This window comes from Neofelis nebulosa, chromosome 8, assembly GCF_028018385.1.
Source record: "Neofelis nebulosa isolate mNeoNeb1 chromosome 8, mNeoNeb1.pri, whole genome shotgun sequence".
Classification (NCBI taxonomy): domain Eukaryota; kingdom Metazoa; phylum Chordata; class Mammalia; order Carnivora; family Felidae; genus Neofelis; species Neofelis nebulosa.
Genome location: NC_080789.1, coordinates 84321558 through 84344331, shown reverse-complemented (window position 1 = coordinate 84344331; position 22774 = coordinate 84321558). Strand labels below are relative to the sequence as shown.

General features: G+C 42.6%; 1 protein-coding gene across 3 annotated transcripts in view; it reads right to left on the bottom strand.

The window, feature by feature from the left end:
• BCAT1 (branched chain amino acid transaminase 1) overlaps nucleotides 1-22774 on the bottom strand; it is a 102604-nt gene that overhangs the window by 56904 nt on the left and 22926 nt on the right. Inside the window, exons 1-2 of one of the 3 annotated variants that reach the window (XM_058743347.1) lie at nucleotides 10938-11280; nucleotides 9764-9835 (exon numbers count right to left, since the gene is read on the bottom strand). In XM_058743347.1, the coding sequence (XP_058599330.1) occupies nucleotides 9764-9835; nucleotides 10938-11156 (291 nt within the window). In that variant the 5' untranslated portion in view covers nucleotides 11157-11280. The other 2 variants (XM_058743349.1, XM_058743348.1) reach the window with 2 other exon arrangements.

Here is a 22774-nt window from a genome sequence, read left to right as displayed (position 1 = left end):
GCTCAGTAGGTTGGGCGTCCGACTTCGGCTCAGGTCATGATCTCGCATTTCATGAGTTCAAGCCCCGCATCAGGCTCTGTGCTGACAGCTTGGAGCCTGGAGCCTGCTTTAGATTCTGTGTCTCCCCCTCTCTCTGCCCCTCCCCTGACTGTGCTGTCTCTCTGTCTCTCAAAATAATGAATAAATGTTAAAAAAATAAAATAAAATAAAATGATCCAGTTGCTTCTGATTAATTCACTGTCTTACACATGTCTTAGTCATTTGATAGACTATGAATGATAATCAGTTTTATTTTTAGAATAACATTCAGGCTGAATGTTATTCTAAAATAACCACAAAGCTCACACATTACAGTGAAGCCTAAGGCACTAAAGACAACACATTATTGTAATTTTCAGGTTAGTCTTGTGATGAATGCTACTTTGGAAGGTGCCAACAAAATGCCAAATTGGGGGGTGGTGGTGATGGACTTTCTTCTACCACCATTTAATCCAAACAAGTAAATTAACTTAAAATCCTTTACTAAGTGCAAAAAAAAAAAAAAAAAAAAAAAAAAAAGAATTTATTTAAAGAGATACAATTGAGCTAAATTGTTTGGATCCTTGAATCCCATTTCTCTCCCTTTATCCTCTAGACCAGGTAGAATGTTGGACAAATTTCACCTACAGGCTAAATTCAGCCTTCTGGCCTCTTTGTAAATAAAGTTTTATTGCAACACAATCACACTGTCCTTTTACCTTCAATGATGGCATAGTCCACTAACAGTGACAGACACCTTATGGTCCTCAAACCTAAATATTTATTATCTGACCCATTAAAAAAGTTTGCCAGTGGGGCACCTGGGTGGCTCAGTCAGTTGAGCACCCAACTCTTGATTTGGACTCAGGTCATGATCTCACAGTTCCTGAGACTGAGTCCCTCATTAGGCTCTGTGCTGACAATTCAAAGACTGATTGGGATTCTCTCTCCCTCTCCCTCTCTCTCCCAAAATAAGTAAATAAAACTTTGGGGGGAAAAAAAAGTTTGTCAGTCCCTCTAGACTGTTTAGACAAGAACTCCGAGTAGACATCCCAGTTAAATCTCCAGCCCTAACTCAGTGCTTCACACTCAATACAGTACAAATTTTCTTAAATAAATGAAAATAACATCCGGCTGACTTCAGATGTACTCCCTGATGAATGTCAGAATTATTCACAGAATATGGTCAGGATTTAAAGTGAGTAAAATTCTCACAAACTTTTCATTACATGAACGGTGTCACAGTGTTCTTGAACAATGAAGCACATATGACTTTGCTTAAGTTAGCTTTTTTTTAGTGGCTTTTCTTAGTCCTAGACTAAGAAAAATCTTTAACCATATCAATATAGTAACACAAACAATGCAAATTTTCACCTATTAAAACTACATATAAGGGCGCCTGGGTGGCTCAGTCGGTTAAGCGTTCGACTTCGGCTCAGGTCATGATCTCACAGTTTGTGAGTTCGAGCCCCGTACCGGGCTCTGTGCTGACAGCTCAGAGCCTGGAGCCTGCTTCGGATCTGTGTCTCATTCTCTCTCTGCCCCTCCCCCACTTGTGCTCTGTCTCTGTCTCTCAAAAATAAATAAAAATGTAAAAAAAAAAAAAATTTAAACTACATAGAAAAATTTCTTAATAACAGGAGAGGGTAGTAAGACCCAAAACAGAAAGAGGAGAATAGGTACAAATGGAGATGGGAGTGTGAGTAGGAGAGAGATTTTCCTACTTGCTAAGTTCAGGGTACATCTTCAACATTGTAAAGACAGCAGACCTTAGCTTCCCCCACCCCAAGTGACAGAACCAGTGCTTTGCATGGTTCTTCAAAAGTAAAATAAAAGATCACGTTCCAAGTTATTTCTATCATTAGCTAAACAATTCTAATGAGCTAATCAATAAGATATCAACTACACATGATCCTTACACCTTACAGGATTTCTAAGCTCTCCAATAAACAACCCCACCTGCCATGAAATCAATATAAGCAATGGAATATATACTTTATATCAATAACAATCTACATAATATTTAAAAACAAGACTATGGCCTCATATCAAACAACTGTACGGTTGTTTTTATTTCTCTTTCCCATGGTTCCTCTTTCTTCCTTATATGCTTTATTATTCTTAGTATTTTGCCTTTTTTATTCACTCAGTGAACACTGACTGAATCAGCACAATGGTTCAGGCACTGCACTAAATAAGCACAAGAGAGGGGCACCTGGGTGGCTCAGGTGGTTGAGCAGCCGACTCTGCTCAGGTCATGATCTCACAGCTTGCGAGTTCGAGCCCCACGTCAGGCTCTCTGCTGTCAGCACAGAGCCCACTTCGGATCCTCTGCCCCCCTCACTCTCTGTCTCTCCCAGGCTTGTGTTGCTCTCTCTCTCAAAAATAAATAAATAAGCAAGCACAACAGATGCAAAGATGCCTGTGGCCCAGCCCCTCCTTCTCAGGCAAGCTCACAGTCAGCCACGGACAGGCAGTAGCCACTGTGAGCAAATATCACACATTCATTCAGCCTAATATCTGTTGAGCTACTGTGTACCTGTATTGCTACAGGCCCAAAGGAATCTCAGGGAATAAAACAAGTAAAATCCTGTTGTCTTAGAGCAGGAAAAACAGTATAAAGAAATAAGTGAAGAGAGGTCAGCAGGTGAGTAGTGCTATGAAGAAAATGAAAGCTGCTTAAAAGGACAGAGTGGGAGAAGAAAATGCTTATTTTTGGTAGCAGCGTTGAGAATGACCTTCCTGATGAGGCATCCTTTAAGCAAAGACTTGAATGAAGAAGGAAGTAGGCCATGTAGATATCCAGAGGCAAAATATTTGAGTAAGAGGAAGCAAGGGCCAAGATTCTGTGGTAGGAACCAGACTTGGCATATTCAAGGAACAGGAAAGACTCAGTGTGGCAGGAATTCAGGAAATGTAGGGGAAATGGAGTGGCAGAGGATGTCATGGAGGCACTGTGGCTGCTGGAGTGGGGGAAGGGGTGAGCCGAGAGAACTAGTTACTTCACGGTACACTGACTAACATTCCAATTCTGCATGGGTTCTGGCTCTGTGCAGGTAAGACTGTACGCCATCTTCCTTATATCCCCAAGAATCCTCACCATAGAGGCTGCTAGCAATTAAAGTAACCCCAGTTTACCTCTTTATTCTGGGCAATCTGAAGTAGCCATCAGGGATAATACTAGACACATGGCTTCCATGCTTTTATTTCTTGTTCCAAAAGTATGAAGGAGCAAAACAGGAAGGGGGAGAAAGATAGTTTGGCAGTGGTAAAACACAAGAATCCGGGTAACACTGAGTTTTTTCTTTGAGCCTCTACATTTCCTCCTCTGCACCAGGGATCCTCAACCCCGGATACACATTGAATTCAACTACGGAGCTTTTTTTTTTTTTTTTAAACGTTTTTTATTTATTTTTGGGACAGAGAGAGACAGAGCATGAACGGGGGAGGGGCAGAGAGAGAGGGAGACACAGAATCGGAAACAGGCTCCAGGCTCTGAGCCATCAGCCCAGAGCCTGACGCGGGGCTCGAGCTCACGGACCGCGAGATCGTGACCTGGCTGAAGTCGGACGCTTAACCGACTGCGCCACCCAGGCGCCCCTCAACTACGGAGCTTTTTAAAAACACTAACCCACACTCCATTCCAGAACTGAAACAGAATCTTTGGGATAGAGCAGGGGAAGTGTTCTTTGTTTGAACTTACCCAAGTGATTCTAACTGTGCACTCTGGGCTCAGAACCATACCACACCGTCTCCCTTGAAGATTTCAGCAATCTTAGGTTGGCACTTAGGTGGCTCAGTTGGCTGAGCGTCTGACTTTTGATTTCAGCTCAGGTCATGATCTCACGGTTCATGAGTTCTAGCCCCAAGTCAGGCTCTGTGCCAACAGTACAAAGCGTGCTTGGAATTCTCTCTCGCTCTCTTATTCAAAAATAAATATTATACATATATACGTATTTATATATATATATGTATATATATGTATAAATATATATGTATGCATATATAAGTGTATATATACATGTATGAACATATGTATGTATATATGTGTGTGTGTACACACACACACACACACACACACACACACACAGATTTCAGCAACCTGAAGAGTGAGGGTTCCCAACACTGGCTGCTAAGACTGGAAGGGCTGAGAACCACTTCAGAGATTCAAGTCTCATTTGTGAATTCTTATCAAAATCTGTACATTATTTTGTAGTCCCAGGACCTTGGTTATTTCACACTGAACATATCTAAAATGGAACACCTATTTCCTCCAAAAGTTGGTCCCTATTTCTGATATATTATGTTCTACTTCCTTACTTCTTAATCCTTAATTCACTTAGTAAGAGTAATATGTGTTTACTACTTTAAATTTCTACTGTAAAGGGAAGAAAAATGAAAAGTGTCAAATTCCCAACTAGCACCCTGGCCACCACATTCCCACTTTCCAGACAGGACCTCCATTAACAAATTCATTGTGTATTTTTTTCTGTATTTTCTTTACATCTTCATTCCTTTCGAGGTAATTTATCATTCTCACAACATTCTCCCAACCCTCGGTTCCCCCTATCAGTAATAGAGACGCTTGTAATTTCAAGAATCTCTTTAAGAAGTCTGATTCCTCAATTTCTACTACCCCCTCAGTAGCAAATATTCTGTATCTCTTCCTTATAATCTCTCTGAACATAATCGCATGCTTGATCATAATTTTCAATGTGCACTGAATACCTAAATGGCTATAGATTTAAGGCCAAATATTTTAGCTTCAAAATTAAGTATCCCAAGTATGGCACTAACTTGTTTTTTCAGTTCTACCTCTCACTAATGTCCTGCATTAACCTTTTACTTATCACTTAGGAATGCATTCAGCTGCAAGTAAGTAAAACACAAACAGGAGTTGGTTTTCTCACGTTAAGTCTGAAAGAGCCAGGTCCGACAGAACCCCATCATCTCAAGGCCCTGTGATTTTCTTAGCCTTCTCCTCAGGGTCAAAGAAGAGCTGCTTATAGCTGTAGCTTCAGCTTTAATGATCTCATCAAGGTCCAAAGATAGGGGAGGAAAAGGATAAGAGGAGATAAGTCTCTTCCTTTTGATCACAAAAGCAACATTTCTCCAGGAATTTCCATATGCCTTACTGGTCAGAAATGTATCACACTGATCTATCAAGTTCCAAGGGAGCCTAGCAGGGCTGATCGGAGAACTGCAAACACAATCTGTTAACAAGGAACACAGGGGGGCTGTATTTGGGGTCTCCTCAGTGCCTGAAAACTGACCAGCCCTTAAGCATTCTTGTTTATATGCCATAGTTTAACAGGAAGGACTAAAACCTGGCTACAGATGTCTTCCCACCTTTACCTCTTTTTCTTCCCATCATTTCCTCCATCTGTAACACTGGACATGTGGTGCGGCCAGTTTATCCAAACTCTCTTCTCTTTTACTCCAGCAGGAAGTATGGAAACTGTAGCACCCCATCTGGCCCAGCAGTCTGGGGGTATCCTCAGCTTTTCAAACTGCCTAGCAGTTGCTCACACAATCCCTCTACACAGATAGACATCCCAGCTCCCAAAATGTTTGGTTTGGCTCTATAAAATCTTTTAGCCAATTTGAACACTTGGAAAAGGCAGTCATTGCTTTGGATTATGTTCGACTCTCATTTAGCACAGTAACTACTATACACATCAAATATGTACTAATAATTCTGTTCTAAATTTCACTAAATATGGATTGATCTTCATGGTTTAGTATATTTCAACACAACAGACTGCTGTAGATTTTATAAAAATCTTACTAAAAGACCTTTTTTGTTACTACAGATCCTTAAAGAACCAACTTTAAGAATTATCATAACCTAGGGGCTCCTGGGTGGCTCAGTGGTTAAACCTCGGACTTCAGCTCAGGTCACGATCTCACAGTTTGTGAGTTTGAGCCCCGCATCAGGCTCTGTGCTGACAATGTGGAGCCTGGAGCCCACTTCCAGTTTGGTGTCTCCCTCTCTCTGTCCCTCCGCTGCTCATGCTCTATCTCTCTCTTTAAAAAAAAAAAAAAAAAAAAAAAAGAATGAGCATGGCATAGTATATAATTTTTACTTTTCTGAACTCTCCTTAAAATATCTCTAGGACCACCCATAGTGATCCACTGGCCCTGTGAGATCAAGCTAGTTAATGGCAAAGATATAGAATAGGTGGTTTTATGCTCGACTTAGTGCTCCTGTAATTATAACTTGATACTACTAATTAAGTTTCTGGAAACTGAATACAAATGATTAAATTATAAGCCTTATTTTCATAGGCCGCTACATCCCTTTATAAGATGTGATTTTTAAAAAATATTTTTGAGAGAGAGAGAGAGAGAGAGAGAGAGAGAGAGAGAGAAACAGAGTGTGAGTGGAGGAGGTATATAGAGAGAGGGAGACAGAATCTGAAGGGGGCTCCAGGCTCTGAGCTGTCAGCATGGAGCCCGACGCAACGCTCAAACCCATGAACCACGAGATCATGACCTGAGCCGAAGTCGGACACTTAACCGACTGAGCCACCCAGGCGCCCCTATAAGATGTGATTTATTAATGATATGAACAGCAACCCTCTAACTTTCTAATTTGTAAAGGATTGCCCAACATACAGTTTTTCAAAGTAATGCACAACTTAGTGCTTTCAGAATTTCATCAAGAAGTCTATTTTCCTTCCTTTAAAAAATTTTCTGCAATTCTGGAAACTAAAACTAACAGCTTTTAACCTGAGCTCCAAGAGAAATTACCTAAGAATATTAAATATCCTAATTGGACACTGAATGAAATTCTAAAGTAAACAATATTAGCTGAAGTTTGTGACTGGTTTTGAGTAGATATGAAATCAAGTCTAAAGTGGTGAAAAAATTTTTGGCATAAAAGAAATTTTGCAAACAGTTTTTATCAGTGTTCTTTAGAAACTTTCTACATTTACTTTCCAAAGATGGATAAAAAAGAACAATATTTGTTAAGTGATACTCTCTCCTGCATAATTAATCTGTCCCTTTCCAATGCTCCATGTTCTCTGATGACTTCAGGCCATATTATGCCTGAGGAAGAATTTGAAAGGCAAGGCCACAAGGACTGGATTGTGAAATGGCAAATATTGACAAAAACAAAGCGTATTAAAAAAAAACAGTGAGTTCCTAACTCAAAGCCACTCTTGGGTAAGTATTTGCTCTGAAATGGGGAAGCCCATAAGAGGCAAATGCAACCTGGTTGCACCTGAGGGCTGTATTAGCCAGCATTCTAGCAACATCTCTCCTTCATTGCTCAGTATTGGAGCTGTTCTTTGCATTGGACACAACACGTAATGTTTAAAAGCTATCTCAGCCTTACAAGTGTATCAGAAATTGTACAACTTTGTTCTACAAAAAGTGCACTTTTCTTACTCTACTTCGAAAGCTTTAGGTGCTATGTTCATGATCTTTTAGAGACCCTCTTTTAAAACCTAATAGAAAGGTACAAAGAGCAGAATTACAGATTTCGAGTGTCACATTCTGTGGAGATGAATAAAGCAGGGGAAAGTGGAAGAAACAGCGGATTTCTTTGAAACAAAGATTACTCTGGAGTCCATAGAAAGCTTCTGTAATAAGGCATCTTATTTCTGGGCTTTGTTGGGAAACTGGATCCTCACTTTAAAACTGAGAACAGGGGGGGCGCCTGGGTGGCGCAGTCGGTTAAGCATCCGACTTCAGCCAGGTCACGATCTCGCGGTCCGTGAGTTCGAGCCCCGCGTCGGGCTCTGGGCTGATGGCTCAGAGCCTGGAGCCTGTTTCCGATTCTGTGTTTCCCTCTCTCTCTGCCCCTCCCCCATTCATGCTCTGTCTCTCTCTGTCCCAAAAATAAATAAAAAACGTTGAAAAAAATAAAAATAAAAATAAAACTGAGAACAGGGGCATCTGGGTGGCTCAGTCGGTTAAGCCTCCGACTTCAGCTCACGTCACGATCTCACGGTCCGTGAGTTTGAGCCCCTGCGTCGGGCTCTGGGCTGATGGCTCAGAGCCTGGAGCCTGCTTCCGATTCTGTGTCTCCCTCTCTCTCTGCCCCTCCCCCGTTCATGTTCTGTCTCTCTCTGTCTCAAAAATAAATAAACGTTAAAAAAAAAAAAAAACAACTGAGAACAAACTGAGGGTTGATCAGGGGTGGGAGAGTGGGGAGGATGGGTGATGGGCATTGAGGAGGGCACCTGTTGGGATGAGCACAGGGTGTTGTATTGAAACCAATTTGACAATAAATTTCATATTAAAAAAATAAAAACTAAATAAAATGACTGCATCAAAATTAGGGGAGGAGATACAATATGAAAACTCCCTATGGGAAATCCAAAAGGCAATTTAAAAATACAAATGGAGTAAATAAAAAAGAGATAGAAAAATATTTTTGCTTTTTGTCAAAAGCAAAAATGGTCTTATAAAACCCACCATTGTTCTCCCAAAATTATCAATTTAATTTTTTATTTGCCTCATCACATATGCACTGTGAATACAACCACCATTAACAACCCATGTTTTAATATAGAAATACAAATGTAGAATGTCAGCACACCTCCCCCTTAACTAAAACATAATATATAGAAATCTAAATTCAGCAGATTATTTACATTATGAATTAATTTTAACTTAGCAAAAATTCTCTATGTATAAAAATATAAAGAAATTTTGAGGAAAAAAATCACATTCATCTATATACCCTTTGAGGAATTTACCTACTATATAAAAGGACTCTGACAGATTATCAAATAGGAGTCTGTTTTATCTCATTTTTCCTAGGACCCAATATCTCAATATATTTAAGTCTCCAAATGTATTAGAACTTAGTCTTAATAGATTAGCAGAGTAGATTAGATCAGCTATAAGGTTACAGAGGATATGATCTTTAAAGGACCAGGAGCATTATGGACACATAAAATTCACAAGCTTATTTTTGTAAAGAAATTACGATATTCTATTTTTTTTTTTAAATCCTGACAGCAGAGACCTTATCTTGAATTTATCTTCAGATTTCCAATGCCTAACACACAGTAAGAGCTGGGTGTGTGTTAAATTGATGAGTCAAGTTTCCACTCCCTCTCTGAACCCTGCCAGGATGTGAGATCATGAGGACACTCTGTGCTATGGATGACAATTGACAGTGAGTGACTGAAATAGGCAGGAGACATAAAGAGAGGAAGCAAAAACCTCCATGGTTGGTGGGGTGCAGTGGAGATGATAATTTATAAAGAAAATAATAATACACCTTATATTTGTATTTTTATGATTTTCAAAGTGCTTTTACAAGATTGTTCCTCATTTGCTCCTATTTGCCTGGGAAGTTATGAGATTATTTAATATACAAACCCCATAATTCAGAGAGTAGGTAGGGAAATACAACACATTTACTGTAAAATGTTAGGTGTTGGTTTAAAGAGAAAAATGACAAGTGTAACTTTTTCCACAAGCATAGTGAAAGGTTATATACTTAGACAATCAGATAAACCTCTATCTAGATGAATATTTACAAATTAGTTGTTTTTCAAAAAAAAGTTATGATTCATGAAATAAGTAATTAACTGCTAGGTAATTTTAGATATGAAGATATTACTGCTCCCCAAATGACCCCCCCCCCAGTGGAATCTAAAATGCATGGCAGCATGTCTAAACTACTGTAAAATCCACACCGTGAAATTGCCCCAAATCTCAACAAGAAATAGATTTATTCAGTTAATTGTTGTAGCACTTAACCTTGAGCAAATAACCTTACCTTGAAAGTCCCCACCATCTCTTTTGATCCCGCTGCTCCGGTACATTCTGGGGAGCATCCGTTACTGCAGTCCTTAAAGAAGAATTAAATTCATTAAGTAAAACCAGGTGGGTAAACTGTGGCCTGGGGTAATCAGTATCACTCACCATCACACCGCGTGCTCCGCTCAGGTACCCAAGCAAACAGGAGGAAGATCAAGCACCCGGGCACGAGCCCCAAAGGAGAGAGTCCTGGGAGCGCTGCCCTTCACTTTCAACCTTTCAGGAGGACACAGCTGTTTTCGTCCTCCACCGCTAGCTTAGGGCAGACTGGTTAAATTCCAGGTTCGCCCTACAGAGCCAGGGTTCACCAGCAAAGAACAAGAAGGTGATTGTCCCCCTTACATCGGAGCGAATAGTCTAGACCAGGGTTTTAAGCCGTTTATAGAAAAATCTCCTGGGCGAGCTCAGCCTCGTGGTCTTGTCAATCACTGGCGCACAATAGCAAGGCTGGAAAAGGGATGAGGACGAGAATGAACCATTTTCTCCACGGGCAGGGTCCTGCAATGCGGGCGCACGGACACCAAACCTCACAGGTTAAGGACAAAACCTCAGGAAATTAGGGGGTAATTCAAAAGATACTTAAGGGCACAATGGTTGAGGGACGAGTTGGGGAAAGGTGCATACCTTAAAAACAAAACAAACAACCCCCCTCCCCCCAATCTGCTAAATAGCTACATAAGAGATGGAGAGGGGAAAAAAAAAGTGTGGGGGGGGGGGTGGAATCCAAGAAGGCAGAAGGCTGCGGTCAAAATATTTTGGGGTGGCAAAGGAACGCAGGATGTGGTTGTCAGTTCTGGCAGCCCAGAAATTCCGCTTCCCCCTCCTCCCCCAAAGCAGCTTCCATGGCGACCCTCATGTCCCCGGTGGCTGTCCACGCCGCGCTCCGGAGCACGTCAGTGGCTGGGCATTAGACCTGGCCGGCGGGGGCCTCTCCAAGGCGGAGTTCGCTGGCTGGGGCTCTAGATTTCGGTTAGGATTGGGGAGAGAGGAAACGCCTGGGTGGAGACGGAACGGCGGTGTGCGGCAAAGCAGGATAGTGCAGGAAACGACAGCGATGCGCCCGACCAGGCCGGCAGGCTCCGGAGACGCCGGTGCAATCCGCCCCCCTTCCGCAAACGTCTGGGTTCGGGTACCTGGCGGGCGAAGGCCGCAGCGGCGCGGGTTGGGCTGGCCATGGGGAGTCCCCGGGGGCGCGGGTCTGCGGAGAGCTGCGGCCGCACGCAGCGCGCGGCTGGACGCGAAAGCCGGCGGCGTGACCAAGCCCCGGCGCACCGACTGCGCGGCGCGGGCTGCCGCCGCCTGGGGCCCAGCGCCAGGGCCAGGCGCAGGGAACAACGCAGCCCCTCCAGCATCCCCGGGGGTGGAGCCTCCAACCGTCTGGTCCCTCTCTCTTTTCGGTGGGTAAAACCAAAGCCCTAGTTTCCGCCACTTGGTCTCCGGCTGGGGCACGAGCGTGCGCGCCACGAGCGAGCGCCTTTCCAAAGGCAGGCACTTCAGGAGCATTTACCGAGCCACCCCAGGGTTACCGGCCCGGACACGCCCCTCGGCCAGAGCGAAGGCAAACTTGGGGAAATTAATTTACATTAGGGGAAGAGTTTCCGTGGACAGAAAGGCTAAAAGCTTCTGCCCCCGAGTCTGCAGTCCGGGATTGGCAGTTGCGCACTGGCTCTCTTCTGCCACCGATACCCACGTGCAAACGGATGAGCGAGAACATGAATCTGGGGTTTAGATTTCTTTGCACCACCTCCTCAAGTGGGATTTGTTGTGGGGTGCTGCAGGGTTACCAGGCTCACGCCCTCTAAGAGCTCTTTCTGCCGGAAGACCTCGACGCTATTGCATCCGCCCAGCCATTCAGTGTTGTAGGCAAAATAAAGAGCCCCAATCGAGCTGACCGTTCGCTGCTGTAAACCCGTGGAAGTAATATTTAAGGAAGCTGATAAAGCAACCTTTGAAAGGAAAAAGGAAGCTACTGCCTTCTCTACGTGTTCTCCCAGGGCGACGTCAGCTTCAGTTATGAGCCTTTCTGGGCTTTTAAATTAATAGTTGGGGCGCCTGGGTGGCGCAGTCGGTTAAGCGTCCGACTTCAGCCAGGTCACGATCTCGCGGTCCGTGAGTTCGAGCCCCGCGTCGGGCTCTGGGCCGATGGCTCAGAGCCTGGAGCCTGTTTCCGATTCTGTGTCTCCCTCTCTCTCTGCCCCTCCCCCGTTCATGCTCTGTCTCTCACTGTCCCCAAAATAAAAAACGTTGGAAAAAAAAAAATTTTTTTTTAAAAATAAATAAAAAAAAATAAAAAATAAATTAATAGTAAGTAGCTCATTCGTTCTTGGAAAGGGGGGAGAACGGTTTATTCTGGGTAAGAGCGGTTAAATCTGGTCTGGTTTTAGAATTTATTTCATAGAGTCCTAAAGACAATATAGCTCTAATCTTTTCAACTCAGAAAACAGCATTCACTTCTCCCTTCCCTTCAGAAAAGGCATAGAACAGCTCCTTAGGTTTGGGTGGAGCGACAAGTTCCAGCCCAGGCAGGTCACATGTGGCTGGAAACCAGAGTCGCTGAAGAAATTTAAAATCGAATTTTAAAATAAAATTTTTAAAAAAGTATAGACTAAGTAAACTCTAGGGCTGCCATTTTCCAACCTTGTCCCCATGCCTAAAAATAAGAAACTCTTAGGTGAAGAACTATTAACAGTTTGCATTCAAAAGCTTGGTTTAGGGGCGCCTGGGTGGCTAGTCAGTTAAGCATCCAACTTCAGCTTAGGTCATGATCTCACGGCTGATGAGTTCAAGCCCCACACCCGGCTCTGCATGACAGTGTGGGACCTGCTTGGGGTTCTCTCTCTCTCTCTCTCTCTCTCTCTCTCTCTCTCTCTCTCTGCTCCTGTTCTGTTCATGCTCACTTGCGTGCTATCTCTCAAAATAAATAAATAAATGAACTTTAAGGAAAAAAAAGCTTGGTTTAAATGACTACACCAGGGACGCCTGGATGGCTCAGTCGTTTGAGCGTCCGACTTCGGCTCAGGTCATGATCTCGCACTCCATGAGTTCAAGCCCCGCATCAGGCTCTGTGCTGACAGCTCAGAGCCTGGAGCCTGTTTCAGATTCTGTGTGTCCCTCTCTCTCTGGCCCTTCCCCCGTTCATGCTCTGTCTGTGCTTCAAATATAAATAAATTTAAAAAAAAAATTAAAAAAAAAGACTACACCAGACATGCACTAAAAGTCTGTTATTGTTTTAAAGATAGATATTACACAGCTCCAATTTTCTGGCTATTTTAAGTGTTACTTGTAAACCCTCCCTTTTTTAAAAAATTTATTTTTGAGACAGAGAGGGCATGAGTGGGGGAGGGGCAGAGAGCGAGGTAGACACAGAATCTGAATCAGACTCCAGGCTCTGAGCTGTAGGCACAGAGCCCGACGTGGGGCTCAAAATCATGAACGTGAGATCATGAACTGAGCTGAAGTCAGACACTTAATGGACTGAGCCTCCCAGGCGCCCCCAAACCCTCCCTTTTCCATCAAGAGAACATATACTGCAAGAATTATCACAGTGCTACCTATACCTTTTGGTTTGTCAGAGCCAACATTTGTGCAAGGGCAATCTGTATTAACTGCTTCTATTTCCTCCCACTTCAAGTGGCTACAATTTGACTCCTGTCCTATTATTCCACCTGAACAAGGCTCCTAACAGCCTTCATTTCATTTAACCCAATGGTTTGCTTCCTGTGCATTTTTGTGGCTGAACCTATATGCTGATGGCTCCCAAATATGTATTTTTTTCAGTCCACCTCTCTCCTGAGCAGTGAGTACTTACACCAAAAATCTGTCTAAAATACTTATTATTGTGTATGTAACATTCGTGAAGGAACTGGGCTAGGTGCTGGGGATGTATTGTGAGCATACTTCCATCGCATTATCATGCACTGCCTTTAGCCACATAGAAAAATGGTACTTGTGTTAAAAAGCAGCAACTAATCCTACAAATGTAAAAAAGCAAAAGTAACAAGTGCTACCTGTGTTTTACCAGAAATGTCCGGAAGGGCTTTCCAGCAAGGGACGCTTAACTAGAGACCTAGGGGATAAAAATATTTACTATAAGAGAGAATGAAAAACATCTGGGATGAAAGTGAGTTCCAGGAAAAAAAAACATCTCTGAGAAGGGAAGAAATGTGGCACTTACAAAAGACAAGAGAGACAGGGCTGGAGTGGAGACAAGCAGGGAACTTGGTCGAGGGTGAGACTGGGAGGGCTGGCAGACAGCCAACCACGTAGTGCCTTTTAAAGAGAGTTAAAGGATAATTTCCCTGATAAAGGTAAAAGTATGACTGTCATATACATAGAAAATGAATTTATATTATGTCTATGTAACTATAATGAAGTTACCAGGCAGATGTTAAAACTTGTTCAAAGAACAGACACACTTCTGGGTCAGGAATAGTGACATGAATTTGCAAATGGACATAAAACCAGCTTCTTCCACAATAGGGGAGATACATTAATTGAATCCTGACCTTCAGAACTTATTTGCATGTGCATTGACAAGAATTATTTTGCACTCCTGTTATCTGGACAGTAACTCAAAAACAATGAAACATAAAAACACAATGAAAGAACTCATGGAATCCTAAGAACAAGAAAAACCATCCAAAGGGCAGGATTAGATAGGGAACAGGGGTGGAGGTTGACAGGACTGAAGTGCACTGTGGCTGCAGTTTGGAGACTGGAGGAGGGTGTGGCTGAAGAAATGGATTTATGAGAAAGCTATTATAGAACCCACATAAGTGATGACCTATTAATAAGTTGGATCTGGCAGGTGGTAGGTGATACAGCTGGAGAGAAGCAGCCAGATTTCTGCAATCTTTATACAGAGTGGACAAGAGAAAGAATAGGGAGAGACAGGTGACAAGAAGGGCTCCTTGGTTTCTGGCTTGCTCTTCTTGTTGGTGATATTCGCTAAGAAAAATGGAACACTGAAAGATGAACCAGCAGGAGTCTGGTTTGGGGCATGCTGAGTTTTTGGTCTCTGAGACTGGCTGTTAGACATATGCCTGTCTGAGGCTCAAACGAGAGGTCTGGTTTAGAAGTAGACATCTGAGGAGTCAGTGGCACGCAGGTGGTCACTGAAGCTACCGGAGTGAATGAGAATGTCACATCTGTGCCTCTGTCAAATGGGGCAACGGCAACACTTCATGTTTGCCAAATGGGATGGACCATCGTAACATGTACCATATGTAAATTACTTAGAACCTTGTCTGGTAAGTGCTAATTCCTCAATAAATGAAGGTAATGATCATTTATCTCCTTTGGCAAACATTCTCTTAAAGGGCCAGATAGTAAATATTTTATGTTTTGAGGACCATGTGGTCTTTGCTAAATTACTCCGATCTGTCAATGTGTGGCAAAAGCAGCCACAGATAATATGTAAAAGAATAGTCAAGGCTGGGTTCCCATAAAACTGCATTTTCAAAAACAGGACACAGCGGATTTGGCCTGCGGGCTGTAGGCGACTGACCCCTACTCCATGCAGCTGCCCTACCGAGAAACATCAGGGTCATCCTTCAAGCACAGCCAAGTGATCACCAACGTCTATACATTCTACCTCCAAATATCCTGACAGTCGCCATTTCTCCAGCCATATTATTGCCATCCTGGTACCAAATAGCTTCCAAGTAGCCTCTCTATCTTCAGCCTTGCTTCCCCTTAAGCCATTCTTAGCATGGCAACCAGAGAAATCGTCTCAAAATGCAAATCTGAACATATCTCTTCTTGGCCAATAAAATCCTCAAACTTCACATCATCCTGGTGACAAAATATTTATTTATTTATTTAATTTATTTATTTTTAAGAGAGAGTGTGTGTGTGTGTGTGTGTGTGAATGAGGGAGGGGAAGAGAGAGAGGGGGAGAGAGGATCCGAAGCGGGCTCTGGGCTGACAGCAGCAAACCTGATCTGGGGATCAAACTCAAGAACCTCGAGATCATGACCTGAACTGAAATCAGAGGCTCAACCGACTGAGCCACCCGGGCGCCCCTGTGACAAGATATTTTAGCCAGCTCTCCCACCCATCCCAAATTCTGACCCCTGCCCCTGACTCTCTGGCTGTCTGTTCCCTACTCTCCCTCTCTCCAGCCACACATTTAACTATTTCAGTCCTTCTTTTGGGCATCAGGCCTTCTCACAGCTGGCCGTCTGCCTGAAACACACCCCTGCCACTGGCTGGCTCTCTCATCCCCCTTTATTAGTTTATGGGGCACTCTGTCCTCAGGGAGACACCCCTGAACCCTATCAAGGCTGCCATAGGCCCCTGTGCTATTTTTTTTTTCATAGAATTCTTTCCGTTTCAAAATAACTGCCATACTTTATTGGAATTATTTAATTCATGCTGCTCTAATTTCTGTGATGGTAAATTGTGCCTGTTTGTTCCCCCTCACCCAATGCCAGGCACAAGGTTGAGATTTAACTATCCATTAAATTGTAACTCTCTGATTTTTAAAAAGTATATATTTAACATGCTTCAGAATTTTCACTGCTAAAGTTCACAAGATAACAGACTAAAAATGTCCCCAGAAACCCACTCTACCCCCAGATGTTGGTTTCTTTCTTCACCAAAAGGCTCTCCCTCACTCTAAATCTTTCTCTTTCCTTTTCCTCTTTCCTGTTCCTTCTCTACCCTTAACCAGTCATAACAGGGGTTTTCAATGTATTCTATTAAGGGATTGGACCAGTGCTTTCCAATAGAACTTTCTACAAGGATGGAAATGTTCTGTACCTGCACCAGGCCACATGAGACTACTGAGCATCCAAATGTGGTTAGTGTACCTAAGGAACTGAATTTTTAATTTTGCCTAATTTTTATTTATATCTTAATACGCCATGTGGCTCTAGTCTCAGTGCAGGTTTGGGCATTGTCATATGTTTGGTCATAGCGGAAGGTTGGTATCCTGGCTCTATCACTTATTAGCTCTATGACCTTTAGCAAATTTCTAGCCTGTTTTGAGTTTCACCTTTAAAATCAGAGTAGGGGTGGCACCTGGGTGGCTCAGTCAGTTGAGCACCTGACTCTTAATTTTGGCTCAGGTCATGATCTCACGATTCAGGGTTCAAGCCCCGCATCAGGCTCTGCTCTGACCGTGCAGGGACTGCTTGGGATTCTCTCTCTGTCCCTCTCCCATGTTCTCCCTTTCTCTCAAAAATAAAATAAACATTAAAAAATAAAATCAGAGTAAAAATTAAAGCAGTGATGAGATTCAGCATGAAGATATGTACAAAGGACTCAGCAGTACTTAGCATTTTGCTCAATAAATGTTAGCTATTGTTACGTTTTTATTTTTTAACTTTAAAAAAATGATTGTTCTTCACTTGTAGGTAGTTGCCCTTGGATTATCTGTATTAATGATCAGAACAGTATTATATGGGCGAAAACCTTAAAAATATCTAGTTAGCTTTTCAAGTGTTTCTCTTTTTTTTAATAATAAACAGTTTAGAAATAAGGCTGTTTGGCTCATAAAACAAACTGCATACCTATTATTTACATGCTTTCTGCTTGCCTTTGGGAAGGCACAGACAGATGAGGCGCCCTGAGAAAGCCCCATCTCCGGTCTCTGGAAACCAGAGAACTGGTTCAGTGAACCAGAAAGAAATCTTGACAAAAGAATTAGTTGGGCTTATTCAATGCCAAACCCCTTTAATCAAATAAAATGAATAATTCTTTGTAGTACATATATAGTTACTATATCTGTTTCCTAGGACTGTTGTAACAAAGTATCATAAACTGGCTGGCTTAAAACCACAGAAACTGTCTTGCAGTTCTAGAGGCTAGGTATGGGCGACATATGCTAAACCTGCAGTGGAGGGACGCCTGGGCAGCTCAGTTGTTTGGCTCAGGTCATGACTCACAGTTTGTGAGTTCAAGCCCCGCATCGGGTTCTGTGCTGACAGCTCAGAGGCTGGAGCCTGCTTCAGATTATGTCTCTCTCTCTCTCTCTCTCTCTCTCTCTCTGCCCCTCCCCTGCTTGTGCTCTCACACTCTCAAAAATAAATAAATAAACATTAAAAACAAACAAAAAAAACCCTGCAGTGGAAAATCCTTTGCCTCTCTTCCAGCTGCTGGTAACCCCAGGTGTCCCTTGGCTTACAGAGTCTCCGAAGGGGGTGATTACAGGTGTCTCTATTTTCCTCCTAAAGACACAATTCATATTGGACTAAGGCCCCTCTTAATTCAGTTTCACCTCATTCTAACTTGATTACATCTGCAAGGTCCCCCGTCTTCAAATAAGATCACATTCACAGGTATTGGAGTTCAGGATTTCAACATATCTTTTGGGGGGGACTCAATTCAACTCGTAACAGTTAACTAACTTTATTTCAAACTAAATGATCATAACACCTTTAATGTCATGTTTTCTATCTTGAGCAATAATATTTTTACCAATAAAATGAATTGATTTACAAAATAAAAGGACTTTCACACAATGCTCCATTAGGACTTGATGATTTTATGGGGATGGATTCTTAGCAAAATTTGCTTACCGTGTACAAAAGATCAATCACAAAAGCACACCTCAAGATGTTCCCTTTCCTTTCTCACCCCATTCAGTATGTCACCAATTCACACTAGGACTTCTGTATGCACGTTTCTCCGCCTGCGTCGCTCCTTCCTCGATGCTCCTTACCTGGTGACAGTCCCCCTGTTGGTCTCCTTGGCCCCATCCTTGATCTTCCACCTTCTCCTCTATCTGATACATCCCCAAGCTGTCATCAGAGTGCTTACTCTATAAAGTGTCTACACCAGCCCCTCCCCAACTCAAAACCATAAGAATATCTGCTACCGATCCAGCCAGTTATGATACTGTGGGTACTTTGGTGCACATCTTCTTATCTAATACTCAAAAGTGGCCCCACCGCACCCCACAGATCCTATCTTCTCCATTGTCAGAGATGTTAGCTAAATTCCCCAAGATCGAGGCTATAGATCAAGTCACTGTGACAAGGTATGTGATCTTACCTACCATTCTGAGTCCTTCCAGTGGATTCAAATTTTTTGACTATACGCCCCATAAGGAAGTTTTAGCATATGTGGCCGACTGTAGTTTTCAATGATGGCCATAATATGCTCTTCTGTTCCAACCCCATCACGAGGTGGTTTATTTTCCCCGCGCTTTTGAATCTGGGTAGGCCCTGTGACTATTCTGACCAATAGAATATGGCACAAATGTATAAGTAACACTGTTCCAATTTTAGGGGCATACTTTAACAGGCCCAGAAGCTCCTGCTTCCTTCCTCTTGGAAGGCATGGGGTCTCCCCCATTTGGAACCCAGACACCATGCTGTAGAAAGCCCAAAGCCCATGGAGAGGCCATGTGCAGGCTCACTTGTCAACAACCCAGATGAACTCCCTGCTGACATCCAGTATCAACTGTGAGTGTCTATCTTGTACATCCACACTGTACAGCTCCCAGAAGACTGACTGAAACCCCAGGAGAAACCCCACGTTAAAACTACCCTGCTGAGGGGCACATGGGTGGCTCAGTCGGTGAAGCGTCCAACTTTGGCTCAGGTCATGATCTTGCGGTTTGTGAGTTCGAGACCCACGTCGGGCTCTGTGCTGACAGCTCAGAGCCTGGAGCCTGCTTCAGATTCTGTGTCTCCCTCTCTCTCTGCCCCTAACCCACTCCCATTCTGTCTCTGTATCTCTCAAAAATAAATAAACATTAAAAAAAAAATTAAAAAAAAAAAAAACTACCCTGCTGAGTCCAGACAACCTACAGACCATGAGAGACAATAGTACCTTGCTGTTTTAAGCCACAAAGTTTTGGGTGGGTTAGTTATATAGAAATATATATGTTTAACCAAAGCAGCATGCAAGCCTAACATGTTTATTTAGTTATCATGAAAATAATCTAATACATAATAACTCATACACACAAATAGGAGTAAAAAAAGATGAGATAATCAGGGCACCTGGGTGGTTCAGTCAGTTAAGCGTCCGACTTCAGCCCAGGTCATGATCTCACAGTCTGTGAGTTCAAGCCCTGTGTTGGGCTCTGTGCTGACAGCTCAGAGCCTGGAGCCTGCTTCCAGATTCTGTGTCTCCTTCTCTCTTGGTCCCTCTCTCCCCCTCACGTTCTATCTCTTTCTCTCAAAAATAAACGTTAAAAAAAAAAAGATGAGATAATCATTAAAAATTCGTATTTTTTGAAAATATCTGATGAATTATGGTTGTTTTCTTATACCATCCTTGACTAAAGGCCCCAATATACACAAGACCCAAGTAATCATTAATGATAGCAGACATAAATGCCTTGTAAAGTCTTCTTGATGATACCAAAATTTTGTGGCCCACCGCTTGTCAGTTCTGATTAAATCATTGATATTTTTATCTTGGAATATGGATAATGGAGAGCTTGTAATAAGCGTTGACAAAATATTAGTTGCCTTATTTTTGTTATATCCTTGTGTTTATATTACCAATATTTTCTTTATTCTGATTCTATGATTTTAAATATTTTGTTTGTGTTTGTTTTGTTTGCAGAAATCTTTTAAGGCCCATTGTCCCTTTTGCAAGGATTATCAATTAACACTGGCTGGCATAATCTGTAAATCTCCTTAACCAGGCTCGCATAAATTGCCACAATCACAACCTGCTGAAAGAGGGCAAATGCAGGTGGCCCCTTGGGGCAGTGGCTGCACTCCCTCTCCCCAAGGAAAGTTTATGACAGCACGATCATCTGGTGCACAGACTGAGCAGAGGGTGCCCATGTCGACCCCTGCAAGTTAAATACGAGTAATTTTTTCTGCATATTAAAGAACACGCACACACAATCAATGCTTCGGACACCCCAGGGGTCTCTGGGGCACACAGCTTGGAAACCATGGGGCTCCAAGGGCAGATTCCTGAGTTCAGTCTGTGTGCAGGGGTTCTGCACATTGTGGACCTGCCTGTCAGGATTCTTTCTTTAATCTCTCACTTCCTGACCTTCCCTTCCCCCTCATTTGCACTTCCCATTTCCCTTGGTCCACAGAAGAAACTCTCAGCACGCCCAACCTCTAGGTCACCCAGCAGTACTCTACAGAGAAGCGACAGGACAGAGAAACAGACAAGATTCCAGATAGAATCTAGACTAGAAATTTCATTTCATGTCTGGAAACAAGTAAGTTTCTAATTTTGCTTTTCACCAAAATAGAAGCATATATCAACTTCTGGGAGGGAGAAATTAATCCTAACTAAATGAGCCTTGTTTTTGTTTTAATCCAGAGTATTACATCCTGATTGCGTTGGAGAACATTTTGTTTTACACTAGTACCTAAGGAGTTGCTAAGATAAGTTGGTAAGATTCCAGGTTAATCTACTTGGAGGAAATTAACCGCAAAGAGAAAAGGCACTGGGCCACAACCCAGATGTATTAAGTTTTATTCGTGATTGTTAAGTGCATTATTTACAGTAAAATCCACAATATATTACCACTAAGATAAACTAGTTTTAATTGTGTGGTAAATAGGAAAAACATGAGAAGTGGTTGGTGCTTGACACTGAGCAAAAGATAAACATAAAGGAAAATGTGGAATTTTGGAATAGAGTAGCCTTTTGGAAAATGTTAATGAAAATGCCTTTCCTGTGAGTATAATACATGCTCAAGAAAGTATAAAATCCTACTTTCTCTGGATATGTCCCTCTTGCTCTAAGACATGTCATTCCCTATCAGAAGTAAACAGGACACTGAACCCCTCTCTTTGAGAAGATGCCAAGTACACAACAGAGACACAGATGGGAAGAGTGAATCTACCAAGCTTTCTCCTGGTGAGAAGGGGCAAGCCTCGTGTTTGTCATTCCTGATCTTCTTATAAACTTCAAATACTCTGATTTTAATATGGAGAGATAAGGCAGGGAAGCATTCCATGTGTCCCTCACCCGGATGAAACAAGGACCCGCCCCTCTTCAGTGTTTCTCTCCCGCCCTGATGATTCACAGACCAGAATTAGGGGATGGAAGAGGCAAGATCTTTAAACAAAATTTGTCATTGCTCCTGCTGCTTCCATCTTTAACATAGTCTGAATGTGGACTATGGCAACACACACCAAACTTCCGGTTTCTGATGCCACCCTTCACCCCTAGTGGGGAGACAGCAGTGACACAGACATGAAGCCTGGCAGTGGGTTTATGGTGACTTGATTAGAGAAGGTTTTGCTGACGTGATAATCCCAGCCATCCATTTCTTTATGCTCTGGTGGCTTGCTGGACAATTTGGAGTGAATGAAAGAGAAGCTTTTCTTTTGTAGAGCAGGAGAAGGGCCGTTTTGTACCAGGAGGTGGCAAAGAGAACTGGCAAGATGCTTCCTCCTTGGCAGGGCTTAGGAAAGACTTACAGAAAGGTTAGGAGCCTTGAATTTGGTTGACTTCCTAACACTCGTGTGTCCCGTGTACCGCTGCAGAAAGTCATCTTGCATCCCTAGGGGTATAAGTTCTGCAGGCTGGAGACACGGGGTTAGCCTTACGTTTACTAGAGCAGTTATGACACTTGATTACTGCCCTGCTTGTTTGTACAGCAGTCTCTGCCTGTCGGGCAGTAACGTCATTTTCTTTTGGATTTCTGGGCCTTAGTACACATCCAGGCTAACGTACGAACCTCAAAAAATATTTTCTGAATAAATTTTTGGAATGTATAAATCCACCATGTTTTTGTGTAAGGTAAAAATTAATATGATGGATGTTGGCTAAACTTATTATGGTAAGAAAAAAATTGATAGACGAGCTGATATGTTTCTCTCTCTCTCTCTCTCTCTCTCACTCACACACACACACAAATGGGGAAAGAGGGAGAGCAAGAGAGCAAGAAAACAGACACCTGTATAAACTGTATTGTGTCAGGCATAAAAGAATCAAAAATAGATTTTCAATGTGCTCACTTGTTCAAGCTCTGTGTCATCGATATATTGAAGCTTACGCACTAAAACCGCCTTCATCTACTTACAAGGTATTT